The 27,976-nt window shown below is 40.8% G+C and overlaps 1 protein-coding gene across 9 annotated transcripts in view; it reads right to left on the bottom strand.

Moving 5' to 3' along the window:
- The window catches only part of PRIMPOL (primase and DNA directed polymerase), a 46,487-nt gene that overhangs the window by 4,846 nt on the left and 13,665 nt on the right, over positions 1-27,976 (bottom strand). For 8 of the 9 annotated variants that reach the window (XM_027529772.1, XM_027529773.1, XM_027529766.1 and 5 more), the window contains 6 exons: positions 22,438-22,585; positions 15,806-16,093; positions 5,534-5,696; positions 4,608-4,693; positions 2,826-2,915; positions 2,640-2,748 (listed from right to left, as the gene is read on the bottom strand). In XM_027529772.1, coding sequence (XP_027385573.1) covers positions 2,640-2,748; positions 2,826-2,915; positions 4,608-4,693; positions 5,534-5,696; positions 15,806-16,093; positions 22,438-22,585 — 884 coding nt within the window. The remainder of the gene's footprint in view (positions 1-2,639; positions 2,749-2,825; positions 2,916-4,607; positions 4,694-5,533; positions 5,697-15,805; positions 16,094-22,437; positions 22,586-27,976) is intronic. The other variant, XM_027529770.1, reaches the window with a different exon arrangement.

The following is a 27,976-nucleotide window of genomic DNA, read 5'->3' as shown; positions in this document are numbered from 1 at the left end:
ATAAGTCAAGTCACTGTGATGTAATATACACATAGCAACTACAGTTAATACTATATTGCATATTTGTAAATTGGTAAATCTTAAAAGTTCTCATCACAAGAAAACAAAAATGTAACTATATATGGTGATGGATGTTAACCAGACTTACTGCTGAGATCATTTTGCAGTTGTACATAGATATCAAATGTTTTACACCTGAAGCTAGCTAGTATAATGTTAAATGTCAATTATATCTCAATTTAAAAATGAAATAATACTTCATTTCAATTGATGCATATTGTTTTTTCAAAGTGCTACTAAATTATCAGGGCAAATATTAAGTTGCCTGAAACTGATTAATAAGTATAGGTATTTCTCTTGTCCTTGGAACAATGTGAAAAAGTTCAGACACTAAGGGCACCATGAACTGAGTCTGGGAACCACTGGGCCAGTGGCAGTTTGCCAAGCTGAGCGTCCTTGTCTATAAAGAATGCCCTTGGCAGGAGGTCTCTGATTTCTGTGTATGGTAAACAGGCCTAGAGTCTGTGGGTTTATAAGACACGGTTCCCTGCACATGTCACACATGCTATGTAACCATGAATATAAAACAGATGGTTCATAACCTCAGTGTTCCCTGCTGTGTACGGTGGCTGGTAGCTCCTGCCTCAGCTCTGAGCCGGAGTTAGAGAAAGCGTCCCGTGCAGGAAGGACGTGGGGAGCCGTGCCTGGTGTCCCAGGCCTGACTGCTTCCTTATACCTTTAAAACTACTAGTAAAGCTTCTCATTGGGTAAGATCTCTGATTTGGATGAGGGAGGTTTGACGATCCAATCCTCAAATTAGTAATCGGAAACTCAGATGAAAACCACAATACCATTTAAACTCACCAGATTAGCAAAACAAATTTAAAAACCTAACGATAGTAAAATTTTGGTAAGAATATGGGGCAGGACAAAATCTGAAAACACTGCTGGTGGGAATATCAAGTAGCATGACCATTTGGGAAAATAATTTATCTAATAAAATTCATGCATATTCTGTGACACAGCAATTCTAGTTTTAGAAATACACTTTGAGAAACTTGTGTATGTGCGCCAAGTGACACATACAGTATTTGTAGCTTCACTGTTTACAGCAGCAAGCCAAATGTCCACAGCAGGACAGCAGATGAACTAGTCTACTTACATATACAATGATGGAAACAAGCAACAGCTACATTCTGCACTATGCACAAACCTCATGAATATAATGTTGACCAAAAAGCAAGTCAAAGGACCAATTTACTATAAGATTAAAAAATGTAAAATGAAATGTCTGGAGATGCAAGCAAATATGGAAAAAACCATAAAGACGGAAAGATTGCCACAAAATTCAGGACAACAGCTATTATCTCTAAAGAAACTGTACCTGGGCCCAGAGGATACTTCTGAGGTTAAAAGTGGTAGATATGCAAGTATATGCACATGTGTATATATATATACACACACACACACGATGTATTTCACACTTAAAAGGAATACACTGGATAATAATACAACCTGTAATTCTTCAGAAAGAAATAGCAACCCGAGAATCTCAAAGTTAAATAATCATTATATGAAATGACTTTCTGGCAAACATTCATGAACAGAAAAAAAGACTAGGAAGATACACCAAAATCACAACCATAGTTCTGGGACTACAGGTGGTCTTTGCTACAGATTTGTGCACTGAGTTTTTGAAGTTTTTTTTAAAAACTGAATTAACCTATGTATACATTATAGCACTGAATCATAATATCTAAGATGTTTTCCAGCTTTTTAAAGTTTCATGATCATTTTCTCATGCCTGGCCCATGTGCTGTAAAAGCTTTATATATTGAAGTCTGAGCTTTGATATTAGGTATTGGCTGGTGGTGGTTTAGTTGCTAAGTTGTGTCTTAACTCTTGCAGTCCCATGGACTGTAACCCACCAGGCTCCTCTGTCCATAGGATTTCCCAAGTAAGAATACTAGAGTGGGTTGCCATTTCCTCCAGATGTTAGATATTAAAACATAGAAATTCTGCTAACATCATAAATGATAATGACTGCGTTTCTATTTTATCCCTATCTGAATATTTCCTTATATGATGTAAAATCCTACTTCTGGTCTTACTTCATCCTTTATTTCCTCTTATTTTACCAGGGGCAAAAGACAAGTCCAAAACAAGGCCTTGCATATACAGCAAGCATTCAATAAATACTGGTTCTCTTCTGGACTATTCTTTGTCTTGAACATGTTAACATAACCTTTAACTCTAATTCTTAAACCCTAGCAGAGTAGTTTCCTTCTTGCCCAAACTTGCTCACGTTTGATTTAGACTCCGTAGGTGTCAAAGGCTAATGGCTACTGGCTCTCATTTCTTTCTAGCCCCACTCAATTCTGCTGTAGTTTCCTCAAGATTTCACTATTTAAGGGGTTATTTTACCAAATAAAGTACAAATAAAGATGATATGTGCTGAGGCAAAGTAATAAGATATTCACAGTTAAATATTAAAAAGCACAAGCCAAATATAAGTTGTATGAGTTACAACTAAATCTATTATAACAAAATCATTTTTACATTTTCATCTTAAATTATAAACACTTAAAATATAATACTGGGTAAATACATAGAACTCATTAACAAGCAATAATACTTACATGATATTATTACTCCTGTGGGCTCTTCCAATGTTTTCACACCAGCGGTATTTACAAATGTCATAAACCAACAATTCTTCTGGGAAAAAGTAGTTCCACCGCCGAATTCCTGAACCACAAATAATGTTTCTGAAGGTACTATTACTCTCTCATATAACAGTTAATAAAGAATAAAGTTATCTTTACCTCCTTTAATGCCATTTTTATTCACCAGTGAGAGAACAAATTGATCAATTTCAGGGTAAGGTGAACACTGAAAACCTTCAATGGCTTCTACTGCAACAGAAAAAATAATTATAAATCATAACAGCTAAGAGATGAGTTAAATTTTAAGTTGTTCAGTACAACTGTGTTCACAGCCGCCTCCTGCCAGTTTTTAGTTTTCTTGCTTCTCTGCAGTTTGTCTTTTAATCAGTCGTGCATTCTCACAAGGAAGCAGGTAAAATGCAAACCTCTCAAATCAAATTGTAGCTACTTTTCATAAAAAGCATTTAGAATCACTTCAGTTGCTTGCTTCATTCTGATAAAGAGAAAAACAGCCCCCTACACTTGGGAGCTGGCCTTGTGTTAATACTGTCACTGAGACTGCGGTGTGGCCACAAGCTGGCTGGGGACTTGGAGCTCAGCCCTGGTGTTCTCCCATTAATCATAAACTGCTTCACAGAACTTCAGCATCATATAAGGTCACTGTGGCCACAATAATTCAGGACAAGAATGAAGACCAAACCACAAAAAGGACCAAACACCAGCCTATTTTGTCTCAGTAGCTGCTCCTTTACCAGCTGTGGCGTTAGTCTCCCCCGTAGTCAGCCTTCTTTCCAGATAAGATTTATCGAGATATTTAAATCATAAACCTGTCACTGACAGCGCCCAACTCAAACAGCCCACTCTTCCTTGGAGACTCCTCAGAAGCATCTAACTCAAGCCTGGATCCTATAAGAAGTCCTTTCTAACGCCCTTTTTCTGAGATGCCTGTTTCCTATGGTGTGCAGTCTCCACCAAGGTAACCAGCGATAAACTCACTCATCACAGGCGCATTCTCCAGGGTCCTGTAGCTGCAGAGCACTAACATCTTATGTCTTCTATCTACAACTCTAAGGAAAATTACTTAAAAATCTTATTTAAAGACAGAGTAATCTACTTTTCTTAAAGCCCAATTTCACTTACAAAAATAGTATACATAATAGTGTACATAATTAAAGAAATTTTGGAAAATATATTAAAGCAGAAATGAGAGAAATAAACTTCAATGTCTAGAAACAACTGTTAGACAGTAAACAGGTAAGAAAATGTTATCCATATTTTTAAAATAAACCTGTGATCATACCTCATATAATGTTAGAGCCTTATCTCAACATCTTAAATGGGCATTTTTCATACTATATAGGCTTTATAAATCTAAGTCAAATGTCTACAGAGTATTTTACAGTATGTAACCAATCCAATTTTGTTATATATTAAAATTTTCAGTCTCATTCTTAGAATGATAGCCTAAAAAGTGTGTGTATTAAAATATTTACTGGAGTTTATATCTTAGAAAAAGATATTTTCTTCAGTAAACGAATGAAGAACATATAGATTTTATGAAAAATTATATGGCCATTAAAAGAATGCAGAGGCTCTTCATGTGCTGGAAATGCAGGGGAGCTGTACTGGGTTAAACAGGAAACTGCTAACAGCGGTGACCCCTCTGTGGACAGAGGAGTGAAGAGATCTTTAAGTTTTTTCATTTTAATATGTGCTTATTTTAGACAACCTACATTATTTTCATATTTTTCCCCAAAAACACTATAAAATGAAAATTAGTAAGCTTTAAAATACATTTTTTTTTTTCACATTTTCCATTTTGGAGAGAAATGCAGTTGTTCTGAAAGAACAGTACATACAAATATATAAGATTTAAGATTTTGAAGAAAAATAGATTTTGTGTCCTTAAATTTTCACAGCAAATTGTTTTCTTAAACTTACCTGAAGTACCGGTACGACTGAAACACTGAACTCGCTGTTTACTTTGAGGTACGTCACATGTCAGAATTCGTAAAGCATCTGAGAACCTGAAGAAGAAAATGTGTACAACAGAAAGTAATACTAGAATTAGAGAGATCTGACTACTGAAAGGACACAATTTCAGTCAGTCTCATAATAAAATCCTTTGTTCAACAGCTCATTGTGCTAGGATGTTTATGCCACATTTGCCTACAAAAACACCAATCCAACCCCTACAAAAAGACTAGTTTGGTGACCATTTATAGTATTTTCCTTAACTGCAGAGTCAGTCAGAAGACCTGAGAAATGCTGAAGCTACAGAAGCCTCTGAAATTTTTGTTAATTTTAAAAGTCTGGATAATAGGAAGAAAAAAAGGAAGAGGAACAAAAGCAAAGGGAGAAAATTCTACAGAAAAATTATTGATAATTTATTGGTCAGTTATTAATTTGACAAATATTTATGATATAATGTTGAGTAGACAAGACAGGTGATATAATCATATAAATAATGATCCCAAGAAATATGTTTCAAGTGAAGGATCTATGTAAATTATATTTCTGTATGTGCATATATAAAAAGAAAATTTTATCTTAACGGTAATTACATTTCCAAATGCAATAAGTAGTTTTTATTTTCTTTTTTAATAGAATAATCATTTTAGAAAACCTGGAAAATATATCACATATAAAAGGACATGAAGAGAAAAAGTTAAAAATAACGTTTAAAATAACGTTTATTATTTTCTAGTTAATAGGCAAAAATGAACAGTTAACCTAGAATTTTAAGAACTTTCTTTTACTCAAAATATAAAAACTTTATACAGTTCACATTTTAGTAATTCACAATGCCATTCATTGCTTAATAAATATTCTTGAACACACAATGGTTTAATTCTGGTCCTGCATACCTGACATTGCTGACCAAAGAAGACAGGAAGTATTGATTTTCTTTCGAAATATTCTTCGATTGTATAGGAAAAAATTTGTTATCTTCAGCAACTTCCAAAGCCACATACTTTCCTATTTTTGATGATTTATACAGTCGAAAGTTTCTATTCCTGGTGTAAACTCCTATATAATTAAAAAAACAGTATGAGTTCATGGTTTCAGTGGTGTGTTTCTAGGTCAGCAAATATTAATCCTGTTCAGCATTATTAGAAAAAAACACATGGTTCTGGTTCCAAACAGCAACAGAGATCCTGAATTCACCTTCTCCCGTGGACACACTCTACAACAGTATACGAAACAATTTCACGTGGACAAAATGTACCAGGTGGAAGACCCTTCTCATCAGGCAGTGAGAGGGAAATCACACCGAAGCAGCCGGGAAAGGCTGAGACACACTCTGGCCATAAACCCCACCCCAGACACAGCAGCTCCCAGCCTGCAGGGAACTCAAACTGGGAGCTTCTCCCCAAGGAGCAAAGTACTGCTGCAAACACCTGGATTTGAAGACCAACTGGGCTCCCACCCACAAGAGCCACTGTTGCTCAGTCACTAAGTTGTGTCTGACTGTGATCCTATGAACTCCAGCACGCCAGGCTTCTTGCCTCAAGAACCCCACGAACACGATGAAAAGGCAAGAAACCCATGGGGGCTGTGAAAACTTACTGGGGTTCCTGAAGAACAAGGCAGTGTGAGACTCACCTGCCTCGGAGTCAAGTTCAGAAGCAGCCACTTGAAAAGCACCCATTCTTCATGTGAGAGGTTTGTTTGCTAATTTTAAAGCCCTGGCCTGAGGGGCAAGGTCTCGTTGGTATATAAAGGATGGAGCCTGCTGGGCACCGCCTTCCCTCTCGCCCTTTGCCTTGCTAAAGCTGGAGAGAATCACCTTTTCCTTTTTCTTGTATGAGCAGTATCATCTTCACCCCTCTACCTTGCTCCAGAGTGCCAGTATCTCCCAGAGGGGAGCTTTTAGGATCAATGATCTCAAAACCAGGGCAGATGAACCTACCCAATCAAAGTAGAAAAAAAAAAAAAATAGAAAAAAAACTATATTGCTTAAGGGATTTATGGGACAACATCAAGCAGACTCATATTCACATTACAGGAGTCCTAGAAAAAGAGAGGAACAGAAAACTTATCTGAAGGAGTAATGGCCAAAAACTTTCCTAACCTGGGGCAGAAAACAGACATACAGATATGGGGAGTCCAGAGAGTTCTAAATGAGATCAAACCAAAGAGACCCACAGCAAGACACATTATAAATAAAATGTCAAAAGTTAAAGCCAAGGAGAGAATCTTAACCTACCAATACAAAAAGCTTGTTACCTGCAAGGGAACAAGACAACCACCAGATTTTTAAGAAATGTTCCAGGCCAGAAGGGAGTGGCACGATATATTGAATCCGGCTGACGGAAACGAACCACCAAGAATACTGGCAAAGCTACCATGCATAATGGAAGCATAAAGAGCTTTCCAGACAAGTGAAGGCTAAAGGAGTTCACCACCAAACCAGCCTTGTAAAAAATATTAAAGGGACTTCCTTATACTGAAAAAATAAAAGACGCCTTAAGGGCTTCTCTGCCCGTGGAGTTCTCCAGACAAGAACACTGGAGTGGGCTGCCATTCCCTTCTCCATGGGATCTTCGTGACCCAGGGATCAAACCCGGGTCTCCTGTACTGCAGGTGGATTCTGTATCGGCTGAGCCACCTGGCAAGCCCTAAGAAAACATGAAGGAGTGAATCACCGGTAAAAGCAAATATGTAGGAGAGGTAGGGGACTGAGACGCAGAATTAGTATGAAGGTTAAAAGACAAAAGCAGTACAAATGCTATGCTTAGTTAAGGGGTACACAGATGACAGGGCTGGGGCTAAAAGTTACAAATTTAGAATATTCCCAAACCTAAGTTCTTATCACTTAAAACACGACTGTTAAAAGTTGTTCTATGTAAGCTTCATGGTAACCACAAAGTAAAAACCCACAGTACATACACAACAGGACAAAAGGAAGCGAAGCATACTCTCCTGCATTGCAGGCAGATGCTTTACCAGCTGAGCTACCAGGGAAGCCCACCAGACATGCATCAAACCTCAGAGGGAGAGAGCAAGAGAGCTGGAAGGAAAGAGAGGAACCACGAAACAGCCAGCAGAAAACGATGAACAATATGGCAGTAAGTACGTCAGAGAGCAAACAATGAAAAGCACAATCACAGAAAAGGAACCAAATGATCACATGGATCACAGCCTCATGTAATTAACGAAACTATGACGCATGCCGGGCAGGGCCACCTAGACAGATGGGCCATGGTGGAGAGTTCTGACAACACGTGGTCCACTGGGGAAGGCAATGGCAAACCACTTCAGCATTCTTGCCTTGAGAACCCCATTTACACTATGAAAAGGCAAAAAAATATGACACTGAAAGATGAGCCCCTCAGGTCAGTAGGTGTCTAATATGCTACTGGAGAAGAGCAGATAAACAGCTCCAGAGGGAATGAAGAGGCTGAGCCACAGCAGAAAGGATGCAGAGTTGTGGACGTGTCTGGTGGTGAAAGAAAAGTCCGAATCTGTAAAGAACAATACCGCCTAGGACTCTGGAAATGTTAGGTCCATGAACCAAGGTAAATTGCAAGTGGTCAAACAGGAGATGGCAGGAGTGAACATCGACATTTTAGGAATCAGTGAACTAAAATGCATGGGAATGGGTAAATGTATTCACATGACCATTATATCTACTACTGTGGGCAAAAATCCCTTAGAAGAAATGGAATAGCCCTCATAATCAGCAGAAGAGTCTGAAATGCAGTATTTGGGTGCAGTCTCAAAAACTACAAAATGATCTCTGTTTGTTTCCAAGGCAAACCATTCAACATCACAGTAATCCAAGTCTATGCCCAAACCACTAATGCTGAAGAAGCTGAAGTTGAACCATTCTATGAGGACCTATAAGATCTTCTAGAGCTAAAACACCAAAAAAAAAAAACACACATGTCCTTTTCATCACAGGGGACTGGAATGCAAAAAGTAAGAAGTCGAGAGATACTGGGATTAACCAGCAAGTTTGGCCTTGGAGTACAGAATGAAGCAGGGCAAAGGCTAACAGTTTTGCCAAGAGAATGCACTGGTCATAGCAAACACCCTCTTAAAGATGACTACACATGGATGTCACCAGATGGCCACTCCCGCAATCAGACTGATTATATTCTTTGCAGCCGAAGATGGAGAAGCTCTATACAGTCAGCAAAAACAAGACCAGGAGCTAACTGGCTCAGATCATGAACTACTTATCGCAAATTTCAGACTGAAATTGAAGAAAGTATAGAAAACCACTAGACCATTCACATATGACCTAAATCAAACCCCTTATGATTACGCAGTGGAGGTGACGAACAGATGCAAGGGATTAGACCTTGTAGACAGAGTGCCTGAAGAACTATGGACAGAGGTTCATAACACTGTACAGGAGGTGGCAAGCAAAACCATCCCAAAGAAAAAGAAACGCAAGAAGGAAAAGTGGTTGTCTGAGGAGTCCTTACAAATAGCTGATAAGAGAGAGACAGGAAACGCAAAGGAGAAAGAGAAACATACCCAACTGAATGCAGAGTTCCAGAGAATGGCAAGGAGAGATAAGAAAGTCTTTTTCAGTGAATGATGCAAAGAAATAAAAAACAGAATGGAAAAGACTAGAGATCTCTTCAAGACAATTAGAGATACCAAGGGAACATTTCATACAACGATGGGCACAATAAAGGACAGAAGTGGCGAGGACCTAACAAGCAGGAGATGTTAAGAAGATGTGGCGAGAATACACAGAAGAACTGTGCAAAAAAGGTCTTAGTGACCCGGATAACCACAATGGTGTGGACACTCACCTAGAGACAGACATCCTGGAATGTAAAGTCCAGTGGGCCTTAGGAAGCATAACTACAAACAAAACTAGTGGAGGTGATGGAATTCCAACTGAGCTATTTCAAGTACTAAAAGATGATGCTGTGAAAGTGCTGCACTCAATATGTCAGCAAATTTGGAAAACTCAGGAGTGGCCAGAGGACTAGAGTCAGTTTTCATTCCAATCCCAAAGAAAGGCAATGCCAAAGAATTCTCAAACAACTGTACAACTGCACTCATTTCACATATTAGCAGAGTAATGCTCAAAATTTTCCAAGCCAGGCTTCAACAGTACATGACTGTAGAACATTCAGATATTCAAGCTGGATTTAGAAAAGGCAGAGGAACCAGAGATCAAATTGCCAATAATTGCTGGATAACAGAAAAAGGAATAAAATTCCAGAGAAACATCTGCTTCGTTGACTATGCCAAAGCCTTGGACTATGTGGATCACAACAAACTGTAGAAAAATCCCAAGGACATGGGAATACCACCTTACCTGCCTCCTGAGAAATCCATATGCAGGTCAAGAAGCAACGGTTACAATCAGACATGGAACAATGGACTGGTTACAAATAGGGAAAGGAGTACGTCAAGGCTGTATATTGTCACCCTGCTTATTTAACTTATATGCCAAGTCAGTCACGTGAAATGCTGGACTGAATGAAGCATAAGCTGGAATCAAAACTGCTGGGAGAAATATCAAGAACCTCAGATATGCAGATGATATCACCCTAATGGCAAAAGTTGAACACGAACTAAAGGGCCTCTTTCACTAAAGAGGTGAAAGAGGAGAGTGAAAAAGCTGGCTTAAAACTCAGCATTCAGAAGACGAAGATCAAGGCATTCTGTCCCATCACTTCATGGCAAATAGATGGGGAAACAGTGGAAACAGTATCAGACTTTATTTTTTGGGGCTCCAAAATCACTGCAGATGGTGACTGCAGCCAAGAAATTAAAAGACAAGACACTTGCTGCTCCTTGGAAGAAAAGCTATGACAAATCTAAACAGCATATTAAAAAGCAGAAATATTACTTTGCCAACAAAGGTCTAGCCAAAGCTATGGTTTTTCCAGTGGTCATGTATGGATGTGAGAGTTGGACCATAAAGAAGGCTGAGTGCAGAAGAATTGATGCTTTTGAACTCTGGTGATGGAGAAGACTCTTGAGAGTCCCTTGGGCTGCAAGGAGATCCAACCAGTCCATCCTAAAGGAAATCAGTCCTGAATATTCATTGGAAGGACTAATGTTGAAATTGAAGTTCCAATATCTGCCCACCTGGTGAGAAGAGCCAACTCACTAGAAAAGACCCTGATGCTGGGAAAGATTGAAGGTGGGAGGAGAAGGGACGACAGAGGATGAGATGGTTGGATGGCATCACTGACTTGATGGACAAGAGTTTAAGCTCTGAGAGTTGGTGAAGGACAGGGAAGCCTGGCGTGCTGCAGTCCATGGGGTCACAAAGAGTAGACAGGACTGAGCGACTGAATAACAACACTAATGCAAGTCAGCTGTGTTTGGAATTTACTCCAATACCTGCGCCCCGACATTTCCCAAGGGCAGCTGTCATTAACCCAGACCCAGGTCCTATGAATTAAAATCCTGTGATCGCCATGGATTAAGCTGTAGTTCCCGAATACTTCCACAAGGCGGCAGCACTTTTCCTTGCCCACCTCAAGCCCTCTTCTAAGCGCGCAGCCTCCTAGGTTCTAAGCACCCACAAGAATGTACTGTGAGCCCCTAAGAGATCAGTGTGGACGGGGTGTCTGTGTGATGCTTTAGGACTTAAACGCTTTAGTATTTTCTCAGGCACAATCCACTCTAATTCACCAACCAAAAAGCGAACTTTCCCTCACGGTGTGGTGGCCCCAGGAAACCAAGGTGGGTGAAAAGAAAGTGCTGCCGCCTTGTGCCCATTTTCGGAACTACAGCTTAATCCCTGTGCTAACAGTACCTCAATTCACTCCTGGGTTTGGGTTAATGACAGCTGCTCTCAGGGAACGTCCTGAGGCAGGTATTGGAAAAGTAAGTTCCAAACACAGCCGACTTCTGGGAAGCCAACTGCCAAAGGTAAATTGTCCTCAACCACTTTAAACAGAAAAGGAAAAACAATTTGAACGTCCACCACGGGTAAGATGGTAAGCATCCCTAAGTGACACAGGAAATGTCAGTCAAAAGGCCAATGGGAAATCACATCCCATCCGGCACAATGGCCATCTTCCCAACTCTGAAAACAATAAATGCTGCTGGAAGAAGCCGCCTGAAGAAGAAAGGAATCCCCGAAATTGGTAGCAATATACACTGTCAGCAGCCAGGATAATGGAGAGGCCTCAAATGACTGGAAAAAAAAACTGTCACGATGGGCTAAGCCTAGAATCGGACGTCCCCACACCGGGGCCTGTATCCTGAGAAAAGCACACAGCAGAGGCACACGCAGCAAGGAGCACTGCAGCCCTGCCTCCGATCTCCAGGACTCAACCAGCATCTGCGACAGGAGATCAGGGCGTAAACAGGACGTGCCACTTAGATACGGCAGGCTATTTCTCATTCCTGTACAACCGCCCCTGAAGTTACAGAATTATGACGCTGGTGGCCGCAGGGATGGGTTCATACACTGAGGAAAGTCAGTCACGCAGAGGTAGAACGTGATGTATGAGGAATTCTCCAGGTTAAACAAAAAACAGACATACAAGGCAGCAAATGTATAATGCAGAAAGAGAGTCTGCGAAATCAAAGTCAAACAAATGGTTTCGGTAAAAACAAGAAACCAAAGTGAAAGAATGGAATGAATCAGGAGGTCCCTATGTAAAATGACAAAAAACTCTGTGTCTGTAACAAATAATCCACAATGATTATCCCCTTCCTTACTTCCTTCCTTGGACATATGCAGGGATTCTGTATCTCTAAGAGATAATCCACAAAACTTATCTCCTATATTCCAGCTTGGTATTCACAGAAAAGTGTCTCTGAGATTACCAATACAGCACGACCTGCTGCACACCATCTGCTAGATGTTCTAAGGCAAAAGTCCGAAAGAACAGTAGAGCTGGCCCATTGGTAACGTAACACCCCAACCCGGGGCTGTACGCTGACAGCCATCACAGCGTGGCAAATCCACTATACTTCAAAGGAGCATCGGCAAGGTGTTAAAGGAAAGGAAAGAAAAGCAGTGCCTGTTGATCCTCTCCGACCTCCCAGACTAGGGGTGCTGGCCCATCCCTGGAGACCGAGCAGGCTTGGGTCCCACTGCTCAATGAAGGGGGGTCAACACAGCCGGGCTCGGTGCCCCGGGCTGAACCCCTTGGGAGGGTCTACACTGTGCCAGGTCTGGCTGGGACAAGAGGCTGGTGTGGCATCAAGGCCTCGAGAAATTTCAAGACAAAATTCAGCCGGTCTGCATCTCTCCTGAGCTGGGGATCCCAGCTGAAGCCTCCGTCCTGAGAGTGGAGCCTCCCAGCATCTCAGCACCCACAGCAGTGTCCTGTGGAGCCCAAACAGATTGGTCTGGACGGGGCATCTGTGTGCTGCTTTAGGGGGAACAGGCAGGTAGACTCACAGCCTTTCATGTTTGCTCAGACACAGTCCATTCCAAATCAGCCCAGGAAGCCAACTCTCCCTACGGCTCTGGCTGCTGCAGGAAACAAAGGTGGCCGAGAAAGTGCTGCAGCCTCGGTGCATTTTCCGTGTTGCTGTTCAGTCGCTTGGTTGTGTCCGACTCTTTGTGACCCCATGGACTGCAGCACGCCAGGCCTCCCTGTCCATCACCAGCTCCCAGAGCTTGCTCAAACTCAGGTCCATCGAGTCGGTGATGCCATCCAGCCATCTCATCCCTGTCGTCCCCTTCTCCTCCTGCCCTCCATCTTCCCCAGCATCAGGGTCTTTTCCAATGAGTCAACTCTTTGCATCAGGCGGCCACAGTACTGGAGTTTCAGCTTCAACATTAATCCTTCCAATGAACACCCAGGACTGCTCTCCTTTAGGATGGACTGGTTGGATCTCCTTGCAGTCCAAGGGACTCTCAATTGTCTTCTCCAACACAACAATCCAGAAGCATCAATTCTTCGGCACTCAGCTTTGTAGTCCAACTCTCACATCCATACATGACCACTGGAAAAACTGTAGCTTTGACTATATGGCCCTTTTCAGCAAAGTAATATCTCTGCTTTTTAATACACTGTCTAGGTTTTTCATGGCTTTTCTTCCACAGTGATTTTGGAGCCCAAGAAAAATTAAAGTCTGTCACTGTTTCCATTTTCTGTAACTACTACATAATCCCTGGTGCTCAAAGGACCTCATTTCACAGGGCCTGGGTTTGGGTTAATGACAGCTGCTCAGGAAACCTCCTGGGGCAGGTACTGGAGAAGTAAATGTCAAACACAGCTGACTTCCAGGCAGCCAACTGCCGAAGGTAAATGTCCTCACCCGCTTTAAATAACCTGCTAAACAGCACAGCTTAGCTTAGCCTACATTAAACATGCTCAGAACACTTACATTAGCCTACCCCTGTGTAAAGCCATCTAACACGAGGCCTATTTTGTAATGAAGTGTTGAATATCCCATGTAACTTATTGAACAGCATAATGAAAGTGAAAAGCAGACTTGCCGTCCGCGTATAGACTGGGTGTAAGCGCGTCAGTTTCCTGTCCTTGAGGAGCTGCAGCTCACCGCCGCCGCCCAGCATCACACGAGCGTGATACACACCACACATTGCCAGGCCAGGAAAAGGTCAAAACTCAAAATTCAAAGTATGGTTCCCACTGAATATACCACTTTTACCTCATTGTGAAATCAGGAAGTGGAGAAAAAACCTAAGTGAAGCCATCAGTAAGTCGGGGACCGTCTTTCTGAAAACTCTAAAGACTCCAGCAAAAATCTGTTAGAATAAATGAATACAATAAAGCTGCAGAAAATAAAATCAATGTATAGAAATCTGTGGTGTTTCTATACACTAATAACAAATGTCAAAAGAGAAATTAAGAAAACAATCCCATTTACAATTGCATCAAAAAGAATAAAATATCTAAGAATAAATCTAACCAAGGAAGCGAAAGACCTGTGCACTGAAAACCACAAGCATACTTCTGAGCTACAGTGGGATCAGTTCCAGAACACCACAATAAAGCAGATACCAGAACAGTCACACGGAATTTTTCACTTCCCAGTCCATATTAAAGTTACGTTTACATTACACTGCAGTTCATTCAAGGTGCAAACAGTATTGTCTTCAAAAATGTAAATACCTTAATTATGAAATACTTTATTACGAAAAAATGCTAACTATCATCTGAGCCTTCAAGTCATAGCAGTTAACATCAAAGACCAGTAATCATAGGTCATCAAAATATAATAACAATGAAAAAGTCTAAAATATTGCAAGAATTACCAAACATGAGGCAAAGACACAAAGTGAGCAAATGCTGTTGGAAAAATTGTGATATTAATTCACTCGTAAAATCATTTTGTAAAAAAAAAATGCAGTATCTGCGACGTGTCATAAAATGAGGTACAGCTATTATACTTCTAAATTCTTATAGCTGGTCTTCAGGGGTGCTGGGAAGACAGGCCATACAACAGGAACACTCTCAGCCTGGCTGGCCTGGTAACCTTGCTTATGGTTTAAACTCACTTTTCTTCAAGCTGTAGACACTGAGGCTCTCTGAATTGCTCTAACCATCAATGGAAAAATGCTGCTCTTAACAGCTTTTCAAATCACAAGCTAGAGCTCAATACCAAGTCGGGTTTAGGTTGCCAAATGGAAGCTCAGCTGAATCAGGGGTGCTGACTGGCCTGAGTGCTACCTAACGAGGCTGAGGTCCCGCGCCAATGTTTCATACATACTACCTCGGATTCAGCAAGCAGAAAGGGGCAGGGCAGAAGAGAGCACAGCTGAAGAAGCCTGGTGCGATCGTAGCAGGAAGCTGATGAGGCAGCCCTTGCAAAGTTCCTCAGTGCAGAACATGCCAGCCTTCTCTGCCCACGGAGCACGTCATTGTTACACTGTATCTGTTTTTTATAGGTTATTTCATCTAATTAAACCTGTCAGCAGTGCTGGAGACTGCTGACCCAACTGCACCCGAGAGCACTTCAGAGTAGGAGCCGGCCACAATCACCCTCCTCCGGAGCCCCGGCCAGCCCGTCTGTGGGTCCCCCAGGCCCTCTCTGAGATCTCAGCCCAGAAACCTCCGAGAGTTCCAGCACCTGAGCTCACGATCCCGTTCTGCTCGTGACCCCGCTCTCACCGAGGGGCAGTGCTGGGGGTGAGAATCCTAGGCGAGTGACAAGCGGGCACGGAGCGGTGCCTCACAGCAGCACACAGCTCCATCTAACAGAACGCGGTCAATTCCACGTACCCAGATCCACAAAAAGACGCTTTTCTCCCATGTCATTCTTCACTATTAAAAACGAAAGATCAGGACTGCTTTGCTGAGCCGACCCCAGCCTCCCCAGTTTCTCTGAATTCGATGTCTGGCTCTCTCCTACGTCGATATCTGTGGACATTTTACTAAAGCAAGTTCCTTGTTCACTTGGTGTTTCAGAAAAATGGGTAAATTCATGGCCCGTCGTCTCTGGGGTCATATCCTCATCTTCACTGGCAATTAAGTGAAAAGCAGGCTGCAAGATTTTTCGCACAAAATTACCTAAAGGAAAAATAAAAAGGTTAATCAAATTTTTTTCTGCAAACCATACCAAGATTGAGGCACAGAGCCACACATGGCAATTTTACGCAGCAGGGCTTCTATGTTTGATTTCTGGTTTTAAGGCTGAGTAGTTATTACAAATTGTAACACAAGTCTCCTGTGCGTCCTTCCTCTTGCGTAATCTTTAACTTTTTAAATTCCCTTTCACAAGGGAGCTTGTGTAACTTATGATCAAATCTCAGAAGGGAAGGTGAACATGAGATCTGTCACTGTTGCTAGTGTGGGCCTGGGTCTAATGCTCTGTCACCAAAAACGCACTCGGATGAATACAAACTGCATAGAGTTTACATTCAAATCAGTGACTGAAGAATTTTATTTATTAATAAAATAAAGCAAGGCTTATATGTGTGAACAGTGCTCTCCCAAGCTCTGCCATACTCTCCTGAAGTCAGGATGTCAGCAAATTTCTCAGGACTTGCTTCTGTCTCCTTTAGCTGCCCTGACATCCCCAAGAACCCGACATTCATAGCCGTCAGTTTAAGGGTCACGCTCTTCCTCCCTTCTTCTATGCGGCCACGAGCTGGGTTGTGGCCCAATAACTAAAATCCAGAACTAAAGCAAGTAAATACATTTATTGTATGTCAAGATTTATTCTAAGGGCTCTTAGTATCAGTAGTGATATCTGTACCTAGAAAAGATGGTATGACAATCCAGAGCCTCTTTAAACTTGCATATATTGTTTATACCGCAAAAGTCAAGTAAATAATTTGGTTAGGCTGTTTCCTGCATAACAACAGTGGACAAATGCACCACTACAAGAAAAACTAAATTTTAGTCTTTAAAGCTAGTAGTCTGGGTTTGTTACTTATTTACCGGACAGCTTGAACCCTTTAATTACAAGATACACATGCTCTAAGTTCAAAATTCTTCCTCCAAATTAGACTCAATTACTTTCTTAATCAAAGGAACAATTCACTACCTTGTATAACACTAAGCATCAAAATGAAAGCAAAAGCATTTGATGCTTGCAATCATATCAGACAAGATTATCTCTGGGATGAGGGAAACATATACTGAGTAAAAAAAAAAAAAAAAATCATGATATATCAGAGGACAATAAAGCAAAAAATTGATAAGAGTCAATTTTCCTGGAAATGTACAAAAAATTACAGCTACTTGACACAAAGAATGCGTGGTTACTGAACCAGCTGTAATCATGATATATCAAAGGACAGTAAAGCAATAAATTGATAAAGTCCATTTTCCTGGGTATCACTTGACACTCCAGAAGGCGTGGCTGCAGCCTGGCTGTGAAGGCTGTGCTGAGCAGGTCGGGAGGCCTCTGACCTGTGGCACGGAGCCAACCAGGCCAGGCTGGGACCACGGAGGGGCCACCTTAACGCCAACACGGGCTCCACAAACAGCTCTGCCCTCTGCTGCCCTTCCCCGGCCGTGTCTCCCTCCCCTCCTCATTCACACAGGGACTGCTGGCTGGGAATAACCCAAAAGAACATATCAATCACAGAATGTCAGCTTCTGTGGCAGGCTGGCAGCAGAGTGCTTCAAGCAGACCAAATCTGTACATCCTGCTCACAGTCTGTGCTCTTACACCTAGCCTAATTCCTCTTTCCAAAAGGCTGACAACAGGGAACAGAAATGTCACCAAGAGATACACCGAGAGAGAGGAACCAAAGTAGAGAGCTGGAGTAATTTCATAGTCTCTGCACCTCTGGTTCTGGCCGCTCATAATGCAAGGGGATCAAAGCCTCAGATGGCACCCCACTTAATCACCTGGGACTGTGTCTCTCACTCTCGCCACTCTAGATTCCCACTGCTCCCCAAATTAGTCACAAACTCGTGTCTGTACTTTTGCTTATGTTGCTCTGACAGTAAAGCCTTTCTTATTTTAGTCTGTATGATAGAATTTGATTTCAAGCCCAGCTTGACTGTCAGCTGCCTTGAGAAAATCGCTGTAGCAGAGACTGATTATTATCTGTCCAAGTTCCCTTCTCCCCTTCTTCCCCAGCAACAAATCTCAATCTTTAGCCTTGGGGCTAGGAGTCACAGAGCAGACTGTGAGGAGTAAGTAGGAACCAAAGAAATGTCCTGCTGAGGGTGTCCACACCGACAGCAGAGCCCACCTAACGTGCAGTCATTCATTCGGCAAATGTTACATCACTACTTGTATTTATGATTGTTATCTTATTAATGTTACTGATGAAGACATTATTACCTGATAAGATCTGGAAATACAATAGTGAGTAAGAATCAATCCATGCCCTAAGGAAACATTAACTAGAACAGAGAAAACAAAACAAAAACAAGAAATTACCCTGAAAGGCGGTGGCTGCTTTGACGGAACAGGTACTGGGTGCGCCCTGCAACCCAGATGCCACACAAACCAACGTCTTCGGGTTTGAGAGGTAACAGACACGGCTTCTCAGATGACAGTGCCTACACGGAATCTCAACAGACCAAGCGAACTGGCCAGAGTGAGGCGAAAACAGCGCAAAGCACTAGGAAGAGCGTGGCCTGGTGGGAGCTAAGTGAAGGGCGGACTAAGAAGAGCCAAGCGGTTAGAGACGAGGCTGGCGCCCGTGGGCCTCACCTTGCGAACCAGAACCTCTGCGCCTTTCCCTGAAGGCAAGGAATGATCCTGGAGCAGTTCGAGGCACACAGTGGTATGATCAGATCCCTCTCGCTGTCTGAGTAGGGTGGGTGAGTGAGAGTACTTCTACTCAGGTAACTGGGTGGACGCTCACAGCACTCAGATACACGTGCCCCAGGAGAAGGAGCAAGTCTGGAGGAAAAGATGAGGAGTGTGGCTAAAGACATGCCGCGTTTCAAGTGTATGTGGGGATGTCTAATGTGAGACCGATCTTGCCTGCAGATAAAGATTTGAGAGTCATCAACACACAAATGGGAACTGAAGCCATGATAGTGGATGATCATGAAGGTTATAGACAGAATGAGAAGGATAAGCTCAGACTGGATAATTACTAACATCCAAGGGATGAAAGCTTGGATATTAATAAGTATTGAATCTAGAGTACAAACTGAAGCAGGGCAAAGTCTAACAGTTTTGCCTAAAGAACACACTGCTCATAGCACACACCCTCTTCCAACAACACAAGAGATGACTCTACACATGGACATCACCAGAGGTTCTTAACTGAAATCAGATTGATTAGATATTCTTAGCAGGTGAAGATGGAGAGGCTCTATTCAGTCAGCAAAAACAAGCCTGGGAGCTGACTGTGGCTCCGATCATGAACTCCTTATTGCCAAATTCAGACTTAAATTGAAGAAAGTGGGGAAAACCACTAGACCATTCAGGTATGACCTAAATCAAATCCCTGATGACTATACAGTGGAAGTGAGAAATAGATTTAAGGGACTAGATCTGATAGAGTGCCTAATGAACTATGGATGGAGGTTCGTAACACTGTACAGGAGGTGGTGACCAAAACCATCCCAAAGAAAAAGAAATGCAAAAAGGCAAAATGATTATCTGAGGATTATCTGAGCTATTACAAATAGCTGAGAAAAGAAGAGAAGTGAAAGGCAACGGAGAAAAGGAAAGATATAAGCATCTGAATGCAGAGTTCCAAAGAATAGCAAGAGGAGATAAGAAAGCCTTCCTCAGTGATAAAAGATGAAAACAACAGAATGGGAAGACTAGAGATCTCTTAAAGAAAATCAGAGATACATTTCATGCAAGGGAATGAAATGCAAGATACATTTCAATCAAGGGAACATTTCATGCAAAGATGGGCTAAGGACAGAAATGATATGGACCTAACAGAAGCAGAAGATATTAAGAAGAGGTGGCAAGAATACACAGAAGAACTGTACAAAAAGGTCTTCACGACCCAGATAACCACAATGGTGTGATCACTGACAGAGCCAGACATCCTGGAATGTGAAGTCAAGTGGGCCTTAGGAAGCATCACTACAAACAAAGCTAGTGGAGGTGATGGAATTCCAGCTGAGATATTTCAAACCCTAAAAGATAATGCTATGAAAGTGCTTCACTCAATATGTCAGCAAATTTGGAAAATTCAGCAGTGGCCACAGGACTGGAAAAGGTCAGTTTTCATCCCAATCCCAAAGAAGGGCAATGTCAAAGAATGTTCAAACTACCGCATAATTGCACTCATTTCACATGCAAGGTAATGCTCTAAATCCCTCAAGCTAGGCTTCAACAGTATGTGAGCTGAGAACTTCCAGATGTACAAGCTGGATTTAGAAAAGGCAGAGGAACCAGAGAACAAACCGCCAACATCCACTGGATCATAGAAAAAGCAAGGGAATTCCCGCAAAATATCTATTTTTGCTTCACTGACTGTGCCAAAGCCTTTGACTGTGTGGATCACAGCAAACTGTGGAAAATTCTTAAAGAGATGGGAATGCCAGACCACCTTACCTGCCTCTTGAGAAATGCGTATGCAGGAAAAGAAGCAACCGTTTGAACCAGGCATGGAACAATGAACTGGTTCAAAACTGGAAAAGGAGTATATCAAGGCTGTATGCTGCCACCCTGCTTATTTAAACTACATGCAGAGTACATTACGCAAAATGCCGGACTAGATGAAGCTCAAGCTAGAATCATGATTGCCAGGAGAAATATCAATAACCTCAGATATGCAGATGACACCACTCTAATGGCAGAAAGCAAAGAGGAACTAATGAGCCTCTTGATGAAAGTGAAAGAGAGTGAAAAAGCTGGCTTAAAACTCAGCATTCAGAAAACTAAGACCATGGCATCCAGTCCCATCACTTCATGGCAAATAGAAGAGGAAAAAGTGGAAACAGTGACAGACTTTATTTCTTAGGCTCCAAAATCACTGCAAACGGTGACTGCAGCCATGAAATTAAGAAACGCTTGCTCCTCAGAACAAAAGCTCTGACACCTTGGAAGAAAAGCTCTGACACATCTAGACAGCGTATTAAAAAGCAGAGACATCACTTTGGTGACAAAGGTCCATACAGTCAAAGCTATGGTTTTTCCAGTAGTCATATACAGATGTGAGAGTTGGACCATAAAGAAGGCTGAGTGCCAAAGAACTGATGCTTTCAAACTGTGATGCTGGAAAAGACTCTTAAGAGTTCCTTGGACAAAATCAAACTAGTCTGTCCTAAAGGAAATCAACCCTGAATATTCACTGGAAGGACTGATACTGAAGCTCCAATGTTTTGGCCACCTGATGTGAAGAGCAAACTCATTGGAAAAAACCCTGATGCCGGGAAAGATTGAAGGCAGGAGGAGAAGGGGGCAACAGAGGATGAGATGGTTGGATGGCCTCATTGGCTCAATGAATATGAGTTTGAGCAAGCTCCAGGAGATAGTAGGGGACAGGGAAGCCTGGTGTGCTGGAGTCCATATGATCTCAAAGAATCAGACATGACTGATCAACTGAACAACTAGGGACTAAAGAGAGAAGAAATATCCAACTAAGCAAACAAAATGGGAAGATAATGAGTCCTTGGTACACAGCACACTAGGCCACTTGACCTAGTGTTACCCTACTCTAGCAATTAGACCTTGACCTTTATGCCAGTCCGTTAATAGCTATGTTCATGCCTTTGCCCTTGGTACCCTTGAAATTGTCAGATAGTTGTTCTGAATGGATTACCTGTTACTTGAACTTCAGTCAGTCACCTGCTTGCCCTACCTCTGCTAAGACATACACTCAGGAGTTTGACCTTTATTCAGACCTTGGTTTTCAGTGTTCCCTTTCTGCCTATTTGTTCTCCTGTGCACTGATTTCACTTATATCTGGGCCTGTACCCCTAAATGTCCAGTCCTGGAATTAATCCTCTGGTTATACTTTCAGGGTTACACATCTAGACTTCTCCCCACCCTAATATTTGACCTGGAACAACAAACAAGGCTTCATGAGTGTGGCCTGGAACCCAAGCCCAGCCCTTATGTATTAAAGGATAAAGCAATGCTACAATGCTAAAGCAAAGGTCAGAAATCCCAATCTGAGGCATCGCAGGTAAGACCTGAATTGGGTCTCTCCTGCATTACCCAGAAAACTTCTGAAATGACTCTTCTTGGAATAAAAACCAGGCCCGTGGCACGCATGACCATCCCAGTATCCAAAGCAAGAGGCACCACTGCCAAAGATATCCTGAGTACACGAATCCATCTAAACTGTGTCGGGCACAGAAGGAAGTCTAGAACTAGAGGCAAATACTGAAAACATGAAAAATCATGATTGATTTTTTAGGACAGGTTAATTAATGACCATTAAAAATGTGACAAATACAAAACATTAAGAAGAAAGGAAAATATGTTTTCAATATAACTGCAACTTAAAAAAAAACAGTTCACTTACCAACATGAATATTATCTTTAAATGCCACATCATGGAGTTGAAATATTAAATGGCGGCTAAATTTTTCCTCCGTGCTAGAATCCAAGTTGAGAACATCTTCAGCTGAACAGTTAACTGTGTAAAACTCTTGAAGGGCTTTACAAACATGCTGAGAATGCAAAGAGAATTAGACATTATTTTAAATTTGTTTTAAACTTTTTCATAAGCAAAATTCAAATCTTAGTACAAATAAACCTATTTTGATATCAGATTACATAACAATTTGTTGAATTACTTTATTGAAATATGCATATTTAAATTACTACACATTTATGTTCAAAAATTCATAGGCTCTCCGGATTAAAGGCCTCTCAAGATTCAAATAATTTACCTTATATGTTAATCTCCAAAATCAAAATAAAAATATTTTTAAGCAGCTCTTTAAATATTATCTATGAGTTAAAAAGTCACTAATTCTGTTGTTTATAATTTTAGTTTTCAGAAAGTTCCTCATGTACTGCTGCTGCTGCTAAGTCACTTCAGTCGTGTCCAACTCTGTGTGACCCCATAGACGGCAGCCCTCCAGGCTCCCCAGTCCCTGGGATTCTCCAGGCAAGAACACTGGAGTGGGTTGCCATTTCCTTCTCCAATGCATGAAAGTGAAAAGTGAAAGTGAAGTCACTCAGTCGTGTCCAACTCTTCAAGACCACTGAGCCCAAATCTACCTCCAAGAATAAGGCCTCCAGGGCTAGATAATGATAATAAAGACAGTTATGCATCACAGGAAAAGTAGCGAGTGCAGGGTCAGGAGGACACGACTAGAAATAAGAAAGACCAGAAACAATGTCAGGAAATGGGAAACAGGGAGTGAGCTGAACATCTAACGTTTCCAGTGTGATGCTGGAAAGGAAGCTCAGCAACCCCGGGAATGAGGTGAGGCCCGGAGCCCAGGAGGGGTCCCAAAGAAACAGCCGAAGAGCCGTGGAGAACAGGTCAGCAGCAGGGAAGGACTGCGGGAGCCCCCGCCCCGGCCATGGGAGCAGAGGGCACCGGGGGCTCCTCCTGAGGCAGAGATCAAGCCTGGAGCCTTTGGAGTGGGAGCACTGACTCCAAGACCCTAGACTACCAGGACTAACCCTAGGGAGGATCAAACAGTGAGAAATCGCACAAAGGAAACCACTTAAATACAAGACCCAGCATCAGCCAACCACCAGTAGCACCCTGTGCGGGACATCTCATCTAAACAACAAACAAAACGAAATACAAACCCAACCATCAGCAGACAGGATTACCACCTCACTCAACTTGCCCATAGGAGGAAAAACAAACAAAAAAACAACAACAAAAAACTCAGCACGAATCTCACCCTATAGGAAGCTTAGACAAACCACCAGACCAACCTCAGGAGGACAGAAACCGAAAGGAAGAAAGAATTCAACCATGAATCCTGGGAAAAGGAGATCTCAAGCACAGTAAGTTTAAAAAAGAAAAATGAAAAGGCAGAGAAATACTACACAAATGAAGGAACAAACTAAAAACACAAGTCCAAATAAGTGAAGAGGAAATAGGCAAACTACCTGAATAAGAATTCAGAATAATGATAGTAAAGATGATAAAAAAAAACCTTGAAAACAAAACAGAGAAAATGCAAATATCAATTAACAAAGACCTAGAAGAATTAAAGAATAAACATACAGAGACAAAGAACACAATTACTGAAATTAAAAATACTCTGGAAGGAATCAATAGCAGAAATCTGAAGCAGAAGAACGAATCAGTGAGCTGGAAGATAAAATGGTGGAAGTAACTTTTGAAGAGCAGAATAAAGTGAAAAGAACTGAGGATAGTCTCAGAGACGTCTGGGATAATATAACACACCAACCTGGGAATTATGGGTGTCCCAGAGGAAGAGAAGAAGAAAGGGTATGAGAAAATTTTTGGAGAGATTATAGTTGAAAATTTCCCCAACATGGAAAAGGAAATAGTCAATCAAGTCCAAGAGGCACAAAGAGTCCCATACAAGATAAACCCAAGGAGAAACACACCGAGACACATAATAATCAAACTAACAAAGACTAAATACAAAGAAAGAATCTTAAAAGCAGCAAGGGAGAAGCAACAAGTAACATACAAGGGAAACCCCATACATTTAACAGCTGATCTTTCAGCAGAAACTCTGCAGGTCAGAAGGGAATGGCAGGACATATTTAAAGTACTGAAAGGGAAAAATCTACAACCAAGATTACTGTACCTGGCAAGGATCTCATTCAAAATTGATGGAGAAATAAAAAGCTTTTTTCAGACAAGCAAAAATTAAGAGAATTCAGCACCACCAAACCACCTTTACAACAAATGTTAAAGGGACTTATATAGTCAAGAAATACAAGAGAAAGAAAAAGATCTACAAAACCAACCCCCAAAAATTAAGAAAATAGCAAAAGGAACATATATATCAATAATTACTTTAAATGTAAATGGATTAAATGCTCCAACCAAAAGACACAGACTGGCTGAATGGATACAAAAACAAGACCCATATATATGCTGTCTACAAGAAACCCACTTCAGACCTAAAGACACACATAGACTGAAAGTGAGAGGATGGAAAAATATATTCCATGCAAATAGGAAGCAAAAGAAAGCTGGAGTAGCAATCCTCATATCAGACAAAATAGACCTTAAAATAAACAAGATTACAAGAGATAAGAAAGACACTACACAATGATCAAGAGATCAATCCAAGAGGAAGACATAACAATTACAAATATCTATGCAACCTATATAGGAGCACCTCAATACATAAGACAAACAGGAACAGACACAAAAGGAGAAATTGACAGTAACACAATAATAGTAGGAGACTTTAACACCCCACACACACCAATGGACAGATCATCAAAACAGAAAATTAATAAGGAAACACAAGTCTTAAGTGATACATTAGATGAGATGGATCTCATTGATATCTTCAGGACATTCCATCCAAATGCAGAATACACCTTCTTCTCAAATGCTCATGGAACATATTCCAGGATAGATCACATCTGGGGTCATAAAACAAACCTCAGTAAATTTAAGAAAATTGAAATCGTATCAAGCATCTTCTCTGACCACAATGCTATGAGACTAGATATCAATTACAAGGAAAAAACTGTAAAAAACACAAACACACGGAGATTAAACAATATGTTTCTAAATAACCAACTGGTTACTGAAGAAATCAAAAGGGAAATAAAAAAATTTCTAGAAACAAATGACAATAAAAACACGACAACTCAAAATCTACAGGATGCAGCAAAAGCAGTTCTAAGAGGGAAGTTTAGAGCAATACAATCCTACCTCAAGAAACAAGAAAAACATCGAACAGACAACCTAACTTTACACCTAAAACAACTGGAAAAAGAACAACAACAACAACAAATTAGTAGAAGGAAAGAAATCATAAAGACCTAAGCAGAAATAAATGAAAAAGAAACAATAGTAAAGATGAATAAAACTAAAAGCTGGTTCTTTGAGAAGATAAACAAAACTGACAAACCTTTGGCCAGACTCATCAAGAAAAAGAGAAGAATCAAATCAACAAAATTGGAAATGAAAAAGGAGAGGTTACGACAGACAATGCAGAAATACAAAGGATAAGAAACTATTATGAACAACTATATGGCAATAAAATGGATAACCTGGAAGAAATGGACAGATTCTTAGAAAAGTTCAATCTTCCAAGACTGAACTAGGAAGAAATAGAAATTATGAACAACCCAATTACAAGCACTGAAATTGAAGCTGTGATCAAAATTCTCCCCAAAAACAAAAGCCCAGGAACAGATGGCTTCACAGGAGACTTTTATCAAACATTTAGAGAAGAGCTAATGCCTATCCTTCTAAAACTCTTTCAAAAAATTGCAGGAGGAGGAACACTTCCAAACTTATTTTATGAAGCCACCATCACCTTGATACCAAAACCAGACAAAGACAGCACAAAAAAAGAAAACTATGGGCCAATATCACTGATGAACATAGATGCAAAAATCCTCAACAAAATTTTAGCAAACAGAATTCAACAACATATTAAAAAGCTCATACACCATGACCAAGTTGGGTTTATTCCAGGGGTGCAAGGATTCTTCAATATATGCAAATCAATGTGATACAACATATTAACAAATTGAAAGATTAAAAACCATATGATCATCTCAATAGATGCACAAAAAACCTTTGACAAAATTCAGCACCCATTTATGATTAAAACTCTTCAAAAAACGGACACAGAAGGAACCTACCTCAACATCGTAAAGGCCATATACGATAAGCCTATGGCAAACATTATTCTCAATGATGAAAACTGAAAGCATTCCCCCTAAGATCAGGAACAAGACAAGGGTGTCCACTTTCCTCACCATTATTCAACATAGTTCTGGAAGTCCTAGCTACAGCAATCAGAGAAGAAAAAGAAATAAAAGGAAACCAGATCAGAAAAGAAGCAAAGCTCTGTTTGCAGAAGACATGATACTGTACATAGAAAACCCTAAAGATAGTATTAGTAAATTACTATAGCTAATCAGTGAATTTAGCAAAGTTGCAGGATACAAAATCAATACACAGAAAGCACTTGTATTTCTATATACTAACAATGAAAAATCAGAAGGAGAAATTAAGGAATCAATCAATGGTTGTTCACCATTGCAACAAAAAGAATTAAATATCTAGGAATAAACTTACCTACGGAGACAAAAGAACTGTACACAGAACATTATAAGACACTAAAAAGAAATCAAAGATGACATTAACAGATAGAGAGATATTCCATGTTCCTGGGTAGGAAGAATCAATATTGTGAAAATGACTATATTACCAAACAGAGTCTACAGATTCAATGTGATCCCTATCAAATTACCAATGACATTTTTCATAGATCTAGAACAAAAAATTGCACAATTCACATGGAAACACAAAAGACCCCTAATAGCCAACGCTGTCTTGAGAAAGAAGAATGGAGCTGAAGAATCAACCTTCCTGACTTCAGATTATACCACAAAGCTACAGTCATCAAGACAGTATGGTACTGGCACAAAATCAGAAATATAGACCAATGGAACAAGATAGAAAGCCCAGAAATAAACCCATGCACCTATGGATATCTTATTTTTCACCTTATTTTTGACAAAGGAGGCAAGAAAATACAATGGGGCAAAGACAGCCTCTTCAATAAATGGTGTTGGAAAAACTGGACAACTACATGTAAAAGAATGAAATTAGAACACTTCGTAACACTATACACAGAGATGAACTCTATTAAAGACCTAAATGTAAGACCAGAAACTATAAAACTCTTAGAGGAAAACATAGGCAGAACACCTGATGACATAAATCAAAGCTAGGTCCTCTATGACCCATCTCTCAAGAGTAACGGAAATAAAAACAAAAGTAAACAAGTGGGACCTGATTAAACTGAAAAGCTTTTGCACAGCATAGGAAACTATAAGTTCAGTTCAGTTCAGTTGCTCAGTCGTGTCCGACTCTTTGCGACCCCATGAACTGCAGCATGCCAGGCCTCCCTGTC

Source organism: Bos indicus x Bos taurus, chromosome 27 (genome assembly GCF_003369695.1).
Source record: "Bos indicus x Bos taurus breed Angus x Brahman F1 hybrid chromosome 27, Bos_hybrid_MaternalHap_v2.0, whole genome shotgun sequence".
NCBI classification, from domain to species: Eukaryota; Metazoa; Chordata; class Mammalia; order Artiodactyla; family Bovidae; genus Bos; species Bos indicus x Bos taurus.
This window is presented reverse-complemented; position numbering and strand designations above follow the sequence as displayed.